Genomic DNA, 10,240 nt, shown 5'->3' on the forward strand with positions numbered 1-10,240 from the left:
GGAGATGAGGGGGGAGGGGAGGAGGGGGAGGGGAGGGGGAGGGGGGAGGGGAGGAGGGAGGGGGAGGGGAGGGGAGGGGGAGGGGAAGGGGCAGGGGGGGAGGGGAGGCGAGGGAGAGGGAGGGGAAGGGGAGGGGGAGGGGGGGAGGGGGAGGGAGGGAGGAGGGAGGATGAGGGAGGGAAGAGGGGGGGAGGCGGGGAGGGGGAGGGGGGGAAGGGGGGGAAGGGGGGAAGAGGGGAGGAGGGGGAGGGGGAGGGGGGAGGGGGAGGAGGGGAGGAGGGGAGGGGAGGGGGAGAGGGGGGAGAGGGGGAGAGGGAGAGGGGGGGCAGAGGGGCGAGAGGGCGGAGGTGAGTGCTTAAGGAGAATTGGGGGGAGAGGGGCACTGACGAAAGTATGAGGCTGGAGAAGGGATGTAGTTGCTAGGGATGGGCACGTGGGGAGAGGGAGGCTACGAGATAAGTCGCGGGATTAGATGGGGCATGAGCGGGTTTCTGATGAGGCAACTAGCTAAGGAGGAGCGAGGGAGGGGAGGGGGAGCGAGCGAGGGAGGGGATGGGGAGCGACGGAGGGAGGGGATGGAGAACTGCCAGTCAGTGAGTAGCTGTCACTCCCCAGGCAGAGCCCCGTGTGTCACTGTCTTTTCATCCAGTCCAAAGTGCCACTGCTGGGGGTACAAATGCTTTCAAACGAAGAGCAAGGCCACTACAAAATTTGGAACTGAAGTGAGATTATCCATTCTCCAGTTCTGAAGTGCTCAATTCTTCTCATTGTATCTAACAGGCTATCATCAACTAGGGTAATCCAGCGAGAAAGAATTTATCAGTGCAATGTATGCCCTGGCCAAGATAAGCACCACATTACTTGAATGGCAAATTATAAACTGGTGGAAGGAGCAAAGGACAGGAAGTGAGGAAGTGGAGGTGGGGGAGGGGGACACTTTGTAAATGCTGTATAAAGGAGTCTTAGAAGATGAAGTTGTATGATTTGTTTTTAATCAGCAAAAAAAAAACACCCTCCATTATCTCGTTTCTTAGCATTTAGGCATTAGGCAACTCTACTGCAGGGCAGACCCTCACCCATTCCATTCATTTTCTTCCTAATAATAAGACAACTTGAGAAAAAAAAATATTTGCAGATCATAAAAGATTAGAGACCTGGGCACCATAAAAGTTTAAAGAATAATCAATGCAAAGTGCTTAAAAAGAGACAGGCCATGCTTTCTTTAAACTCTCTGAATGCCACCTTTTGCCAAGATAAACTGAACAAGCAGTGATTGGAACCTGCATCCTGGTTCATAAGGAAACCAAGATGTATTAGGACTTGCAGAGATGAACGGATTGGTTGTTCACACAATGGGCTTTACCGGTTATGCTAGATTAAATAGTAATAAAGACGCAAACAATCGTAGCCGTTCATGTGGGCAAGGCTGTGAATCATGGCCATTCACAGGGGAAGGGATGCAGGTACAGGTGCATGAGCAAAAGCAAATGGCTTTTCAGGTGGCATCCTTGCCAGATTCCTCAGATGACCCTGTGCTCACTGCCCGTGTCCCCTACAAAGTTACTGTACAATGGCAAACAAACCAAAACAAATGAAAAATGTCAGAGCTCTCCAGCTCTCTGCACACAACCCCACAATCATCTCCCCTCACACTTCCTCCCCCAAACATTTCCAAAGAGAAGTGGGTACAGCGCAGGATTCAGCCGGCCCCAGCCTGCAACCTAACCCTTGATTGGAAGAGCACATCTGCATGTTTCCAAGCGACTGACCGAGCATCTCATAGGGCTCAGTTTCAATGAAACCCTGGGAAATAATGGGATAAAATTATTAGTTTAAGGGCCTCTCACTTCCCGGCCTCCTTCCCATACCCCACCTCCCAGAAGGGTAATGTTCAGTAGACAGAAGTATTTGCACAACTGGAATACATTTATAAACCACCTCAATCACTTTTGCTAATTGCATAATTCATATAATTTTTTGCAACTGTTCATAGCTTCCCCCCTGAATTTGTCTGAGCTTCCCAAGGGCACATAAAGTTTCACTCTATACATACCACCAAAAACTTCATGGCAGAAGGCTGTTTGGGTTGTGAGCCCTGCCACCTGCTTACGCCAAAAGAGATCTTCATTATCAGAAAAGTAAACTTTTCCCAGGAAGCCTCTGTCACCAGGAACTCTGACTTGGAGAGACTTGCCATGAGAGGATGCAAAACGTGAGTTACTGGGGCCTTAGCCTGAGGTGACTGATTCACACTGGACTGGGCTGAATACACGTGTCACCTAACTTAGTCTTCACAGCAGCTTAAGATAGAATATTATGATCCCCTTTTTAGAAACAAAGGGAAGAGGTTCGCCACAAATCACACACACAGCTGTAGGGTGGTGGAGCCAGGAATGGAACCTAGAAATAATTTCCAATCTCTTCATCACTATTCCCTAGTGAATGGTGAGCACTGGGTGTGACCAGCAGGGATGAGGCATCCAAATAACTAACAGAGTAAGAGTGAAGGAAAGCTTGGCCCTCACCGGCTCTTTTCCCCATCAATAACCCAACCCAAGACCCAGGGTACAATCGGGCATCAAATGCCCACCCAGAGGACAAAGAGAACACCTGAAGGCAGGACATGAAAAGCACGAAACCCAGGGAAATAGGGAAGCAGCTTTTTTAAAAAAAACGAGCGCCTTTTATAAGCAGACTGGGTTTATAGCTTGCGTTTCAGAAGATTATGTGTAAAGTACTTATACTGAAACCACACGTAAAGTATTAAATTATATAAACATACTAGTATAGTATGTTTATACTAAAGCATAAAGCCTTTGGCTAAGAAAAATTCATAAGCATGCCCCCACCAAAAAAAAAAAAAAAAAACCCATAAAAAAACAAAACCAGGGTACAAATTGGCAACTTTCAATTAGACCACAGACAAGTCACAATATTCATTTTTTCTGTAATCCTGATTTAACTATTAATTTTGCTTAATGGCAACAATCGTCTATCAGGTTCTTCAGTAGAAAATTTCTCAGCCTTAGTCCTACAATTGGCCAATTATTAGGTACGTCTGGACTACTATTCTAAACCCTGCAGTTAAACAGAAAAAATAACTCCAAGAGGGTTAATTATTGTGAAAATTTTAACCTCTGGTCTTCAAAGTCCTACTTCTTTCCATGAGGACATAAAAACAGATCTGAGTTTCTGATGGATTCCTACACTTTAATGGGCAGAAGACAGCCACATTACTGACAGACACCATGAACTGAAGCCAGGAGGTAGATGGAATGGACCCACAGGTTCAATGCCATGCTTAAGTCATTAAAAAACCCCGCTAACGGTTCCTAAATTCGCCACCGGCCAGGGAACATTGGAGATTTTTAGATACTTCCCCTCCTCTGCCTGGGAACTTTCCTCCCACCTCTCCTCCCTCCTGTCTCAAGACAATGCATTCAGCCTTTGAAACTGCATCCATTGTAAACAGCTCTGAATATTAACACAGCCCAGAGCCCTGCTCTAAAAGACCCCCAGGTTTTCAAGTTGCAGTTGCTGAGGAGGGGGAAGGTCCCCAATGAGTTAATATCACCAAACTCATTCACAAGTCGTTGAAAATCAGGCTTGCTCATGAAACTTGAAGTCTTTCAACTTATGAGGTAAGTCAGAGGAACCCCTTTGAGTTTTAAGCCAACGACCTTGGTACCACGAACATCCTTGATTGCTTATTGAGCGACTTTCAATTCTACGAATCCCTTTCCCAGATTTCCCTCTCTGGTGTCACTTTTAAAATAACCAATGGCTATTTTAAACAACCTCCTTTCCCGGATAACAGACCTTCCGGGCTACAGCAGGTGCACAGAACTGGGCCGGAGGCATTGTTAAGTCACACAAAACCCTAGTAGCTCTCTCGCATTCCTGTCCACTCTGAAAGAGAAGATGCTGAAAAGCCTTTGCACCAGGGAGACACCTCTGCAGAATGGGGGAGAGGCCCTTTCATTGTGAGCGTGGTGTTTGAGGGAGAGAAAAAGGTCAGCCAGAGGCCATCCCAACGTGCTCAGGGAAGGCTGCGTGGGGAACTCAGGCCAAGGCATTAACACGACAGGGAGAGAAACTTGCGGCCCCTGGAGCAGGGCTGGCGGGCCCGCGCATCCGGACATCCACTGGGAACCAGCTCTCGTTACTCTGCACAGAATCGTCATCTTTCTGGAGATGAAGAATTACTGCCGACAATACATTCAAAAGTCCAAAGGTTGGGAAATCTGGTGACCCAGTGTAATTCCGGAAAAGGAAAGCACGCTTCTTTTTAACACAGTCCCTTGTAAAGGAAGAGCAAGAACAGCCCTGACGTACCCTAAAGGCAAGAGGCACCGTGGGCCAACACAGTTCATTTGTATTGGGCCCTGGGGGTCTCCCGGCACTTCCTAATTTCACAGTCCTCAAAAATTAGATTTTACGGCCATAATTTCATATCAGAGGGACTTAAATCCTGTCCCTTAAAAAGGCAACCAATTTCATTTCCCAGACTTCCACTTAACTCAAAAAAAGTGTCAGAAAACTCTTAACAGATAAGTGCTCCATCATGCAGGGGAATTGAGGCCACGCCTGTGACAACTTGTTGCAAAGAAAAGGACTCTGAGCTCAGACTAAAGCTGCCCAAAACTTTAAAAGCACTTGCACTTTTCAGATTTTCTCTCTGCCCATTACCCTGTGTTCGAAAGGGTCCCTATTCAGAAAAACGCTTTGCCCACCCCCACCAATCGGAAGATGCTCATGGTCTGCTGAGTTCTTCTTAAGTGATACAGAGACTCAAAGAGGATAATGGGCAGAAGGGAAGACCTCGGGGTAATCCAGACAAGAATCTACTTCTTAAACACACACACACACACACACACACACACACACACACAAGAATCTCAGCTTAGGTTCTGGAACAATTTGGTCATCTGCACTTTAAATCTAATTTGCATAAACAGGATGGAAAATATTTTCCAAACCCTTAATTCACAACACCCCAACACCTGGGCCTTCCAGCACAGCTGTAAAATTTGAAAGACAAAGGCCCTCTATGCTTCCCAACTACAATGGCAACCGCCACGGGACCTGTGTTTATTTTCTAACGTAATCGTAAGCACCACTTTGGTGCCCAAACCAACAGAGGTTCGATTAAGTCACCCAGCTTCGGTACCGCAAACACGAAGGGAGACAAAATACAAAGAGACCCAAATCAATACAGTTGTCTTAATGTGACTCAGAATAACCACACTTGGTGACCTTTAAGGGATGTCCTTGCTTCCGAATGCCATGTCATCTTCCTTCCACACTGAGAAGGAGAATCATTTGTTCCTCCTCCAAGGGCCTGCCTGCCTTCCTATCACAATCCCATTAGGCCATCACTGAGCTAGCTGCCAGACCCTGTAAGCAAGCAATACTGTGCTCAACTTCATGCCACAGACAAGAGTCTAAGGTAAATTGTGTTTAACGCGTCTTAAACAGCTTCTGAAGCCATGCTCTCCAAAATAATTTCAAAGAAAGCAAACATCTGAGTTCTAAGAAGTTCAACTTCTTCTAAGGTTCTGGGAAGTTGGAATAGGGAGTGGCAGTGCTGGGAGCTATTTATGAATGTGCTGGTTGGACAAGGCCAATCGCACCTACGTAATGGGACGGCAAACTCAAGTAATGGCTCAATTACTACAACTATAAGTTATTGTGTTGAATAAGTTATCCTCAGGCCCTGGGAATGAACGTATTTTCCTTTCTCCCAGCGCCATTCCAGTTCTGCTATTCAAACCGCATTTACATCCACTATTAAAGAGTTTTACTTTCCTTATGCGGGGCTTAGGAGCAACTCCAAAATTAGATGCACTGTTTACAAAAGCAAAAAAAAAAAAATTCCATAAAGCCACAGGTCCCCTTCTATCTCAAACCCACAGCCTGAAATTGTTTGAACTAGCTGCAGTAAATCTAGTTCATGGGGTTACAAACTAGCTCAAAGCATTTTCTAGACACAATGGACTCGGAGGGTGTAAATGTGGTGAAACTATAAGGTATTTTATTATATTATAGACAGAGACTTTCTCCCCTAAAGTCTTACTGAATCATAGCCAGGAATATAAAAGATATAAATATCCTGATGCAAAATTTAGACTAAGACTAATGACTTAAATGGAGAAATCTGAAGTCTAGGGAAAAATAAAAACACATTTGCTTGCTTTTTCTTTAATCAGAAAAAAAAACACTTCACAAACATTTTTCAAAGGATATACATTCTGTACTGAATACCACATTGCCACATACTAACCAGAAGCCATACTACTCATATCTTAAAATCGAATCAGTTAACACCATCATCAGTATAATCAAGTCTAACTGAAGCTCAAAACAGCCAGTTTGGTATCTACTAATCATCAACTGTGTGAGGAAAAGAGAAAAGACTGCAATTTTAAAGGTATTTATGACTTGTGAAATGTCACTCCTTAGGCAGACAGAAAGCCCTCCAAACAACCAGTAGTTTTGCTCCAGAAATTAAAGGGCAAGGCAAAGTGGATCTTGTGGCCACAGGAAAGTGAAAACAGAGGACACCCTGTCCTCTCCAGGAAGCCACCACTTCTGAACTAAGTGCCTTCCCCACGATGCCACTGACACCTGGCATTGGGAGTCAGTCTTCCAACAGGTGAACACCTAAGATGTTAGTCTGATCCCACCCACATGATTTAACTTTTTAAAAAACTAAGAGTATGTAAAGGAAAACCCACAATACCCAAGACTACCACAACTAAATACAATACTACCTAACGACAAGGCTGGGCTCTATCTCCCACTACCTTACACAGCCACCACCTGTGTTAAAACCCACACCTTGATCACTGGTCTTCCCTAAGGGGATTCCAAAGAAACAGCAGAATACTGAAGAGAGATCCTACACATAAGTCAACGGTCCAGTTTCAGAACTCTGTAGGACTGATCACTAGTGACCCATGTGCAGCGTGGTCCAAGTTAAAGATCTGTGCCCCGCTCTCAAAGGTATAGGATCTTCACGTCAGAAAGGAATTAACTTCCCTTCTTTCCCTTCACAGCAACCAGATTCCCAGACCACATGTTCTTAGATCAAGCCACAGGTGTTGGTTAAAACCGGTGTCACCAGTTTTCTTTCTCTTTTTTGAACAGTGAATGTCCCGCCTGAGGTTACTACTGTGCCTCTTCTATATTCTAGGAAAGATGTCCAATTATTCAACTGAAAAGCAGAACTATTCAACCTAGGCCTCTTCTGGAAGGTACTAACAGTTCTGCAGAGATGTTAATTACTGATAACTGGACAGCATTTTGACTCATGGACTAGATTTGTCAGAAATTTTTAAAGCCTATGACATTCTACCATGTTTACAGAAATCTAATGTGGTGGTGGTGTTGTTTTCCTGCCAAACCTCCTGTAAGAAGTGTCCCACCAAGTCCGGATAAGCCAAAATCCGGACAGCACAGAAAAGAGCCTCTTGCGGGTAAAACACACTCTGCTTAAATCAACCCAGAGTCTGGCACCCTCTTCCAAAGTAGCAATACTCCAAAATTAATTTGCACCATTTATGGAGGAGAAATGCTAGAGGATGGGCCCCACTCCACCGGATCGTCAAGCCCAATGGGTCCCCTAGGGAAGAGACAGGAAGGGTCTGGAACACAGTTCCCTAAAATGCCAACCAGGTGGAAAAGGACCAACTTCCAGCAGTCACAGATCTCCAGGAACTCTCAAAGCCCGATAACTCAGGGAGTCCTCCAGGGAAGGACTCAGAGGGTGTCCTTCTGCCCCGGGCCTGAGCCAAGTCGGGCCACCAAGGTCCTGGGGAGATGAGGAGGCGGCTACACACACTCTCACTAATAAATAATGTAAATGGAAGACTGGAGGCAAAAGTCACCTTCATTCATTACCCACTGGAAGGCCAAGCAGCTCAGACAACAGAGAGTTGGGTTACAGAAGAGAAAAAAAGAAACACCCGGGGACCCCCAGACAGACTTCCTCACTCTCTCCCCTCCAGATGTTTCCCACTCTCCACCCACAGACATACACTCTCACCTCCTGACTCTTTACTCACATTCTCTTACCTCCAGAATCCCACCCACTCACCAACTCCCAGATGGCCTTCAGGAGCCACGCTCACTCACCTCCTGACCCCCACGACACTTTCTTCTCCTCCAGAACCTCAAGACCCACACTCGCTCACCTTCGTACCCCATGACCCACGCTCGATCACATCCTTCCCCCCACGAGGTACACTTTCCTCCTCCAGATCCCCAAGACCCACGCTCGCGCACATCCAGACCCTCACGAGACGCACGCTTTTCCCATCCCGACTTCTTCGCACGCACGCCCTCTCTCCTCCGGACCCCCAAGGACCACCACTACGATCCCACGCGAACAGTTTTCCAGCTCATTCAACTTCACATACAAGCAGCTCAATCCGCACCCCTTTCCCGGGGAAACACCCCTGCCGCCCCGTCCCCAAGTGACAGCGTCCCGGGGCGCGGGGAGGACGGAAAGGGCGGCACTCACAGGCTCCGCGTCCAGGCGGGCAGGTCCCCGGGCAGCGCCGCCAGCCCGCGCCCGCCGCAGTCCAGCGAGTCCCCAGCGCAAGTGCAGGCGGCAGCGCAGGGCGCCCGCGGGCCGGCCACGGCCGATGCGGGCTCCAGCCGAAGTAGCACCAGCAGCAGCAGCAGCCAGTGGAGGAGAAGACAAGGCGAGCGGCGCGGGGCCCCGAGCGCTCGCCGGACCGGCCGCGCCATCTTGTCTGGAGCGCGCAGCGAACTCCCGGCGCTGGGGCTGCGAGGTCCGGGGCGACCGCAGGCGCGGGCGGGCCAGCGGGGGCTCCGCTCAGCACTAGGCTCCGCGCCGGGACATGGCCGCCGGCACAAGTTCTCTCTGCGGCGGCGACTCCGGCGTTCAGCGGGCCCCCGGTGCCCGAGCCGCTCCGCCGCGCCCGGAGGGGGCCGCGAACCCCGCGCCCATCCGGGCCGACCCGCCCGTGCCCGCTGCGAACCCTACGGATCTGGGCAAAGGGTGCTTGGCCGGCGCTCCTCGTTCTCCCGCCGCGCTCCTGGCCGGGCTTCGGAGTCCCCGTGCACGCCAAGTGCCGCCGCCGCTGCGAGGAAGGCGCTCAGGCTCGCAGCCGGAGCTCTGCGCCCGTGGGCATCTTCCTCGCCGCTACGAGCGTCCAGCTGCAGACTCCGGGCTGGACGGCGCGGCCAACCCCGCACTGCTCCAAAGACCCGGTGCGCCTCGCTGTCCCAGCGCCGAAGACAGAGCGCGCGCACGCAGTTCCGGGCTCCGCACGGCTCCTCCGCTCTGCGAGAACCCCGCACACTTCGCAACCGAACAATCAACCGCTAGCAGCTCGCCTCCCCGGGGCGCAGCCCCGGCCTATCCCCGAGGCCCCGCCCCCGGCCGCTAGCCCTCGCACACCCCCTGGGCTTCTTGCCCCGCGGCCTCCAGCCGGCCCACGTTGGAGGCTTTGCAACAGCGCCCCGCCCCGCCCCCCGCCTGCTGCTCATTGGCTGACGGGGTTCACGGCGGACAGCTTGGACGCCCATTGGAGCTCTCGCCATGATCCCGCCCCTCCTGCCTCTCGGGCCACCCCGCCCCACTCTCTTTTCCCACCCAAGGTGTGAAGGGCGGGGGACTGGGAGGAGAAAGGGAGAGACGGCCTCCGGCTCTTAAAGGGGACGTGCTGACTGATGATGGAGAAGGGGGATGCGCACTGGGGAGAGGAGGAGTAAAGGTATTCCCTCTGCGTTTAATGGAGGGAAGAACGTTGGTAAAGAGGGTAAAGCCCCCGCTTTGGAGCGGTCTGGGCTCAAAGTTTCTTCCCTCCTTCCCGGACTGCAAACAGGGCCAGCGATTGACAACAAGTTTACACACCCATTTTCCAGATGCCCACTAGGAGCAAAGATGCAGATTTAAAACTTCACTAATTTCCTACTGATGGGGGCATCTTTAGTTATTTTATTACGGGTGGCCGCCTTCCTCTCTCACAACCTGGAGCTCTTCTCGGCTCCTGACTTGTTTTTGACCTCTTAAATCCAGCAATATGTCCTCGATTACCAAAATGAATGTGTACTGCATGCAGAAACCGAATCTCAAAGGTGTACACAGTCCCACCCCCACCTCCGCCCTGGTGAATCGAAGGGTACTCCTGGAAACACTCCAGCCTTCGACAAAGGGGTTGCTTTGTTTGTTTAAATCAGAGCGTTTTAAAGCCAGTTTTCAAGAAGC

General features: G+C 49.9%; 1 protein-coding gene across 3 annotated transcripts in view; it reads right to left on the minus strand.

Annotated features, from left to right (window-relative positions):
* Nucleotides 1–8,992, minus strand: part of LRIG1 (leucine rich repeats and immunoglobulin like domains 1) — a 122,850-nt gene extending 113,858 nt beyond the window's left edge. Inside the window, exon 1 of one of the 3 annotated variants that reach the window (XM_029242208.1) lies at nt 8,525–8,992. In XM_029242208.1, the coding sequence (XP_029098041.1) occupies nt 8,525–8,754 (230 nt within the window). In that variant the 5' untranslated portion in view covers nt 8,755–8,992. The remainder of the gene's footprint in view (nt 1–8,524) is intronic. The other 2 variants (XM_029242207.1, XM_029242206.1) reach the window with 2 other exon arrangements.
* Nucleotides 8,993–10,240: the final 1,248 nt, after the last annotated feature.

This window comes from Monodon monoceros, unplaced genomic scaffold (genome assembly GCF_005190385.1).
Source record: "Monodon monoceros isolate NGI ecotype Baffin Bay Population unplaced genomic scaffold, NGI_Narwhal_1 Super_Scaffold_3, whole genome shotgun sequence".
NCBI lineage: Eukaryota > Metazoa > Chordata > Mammalia > Artiodactyla > Monodontidae > Monodon > Monodon monoceros.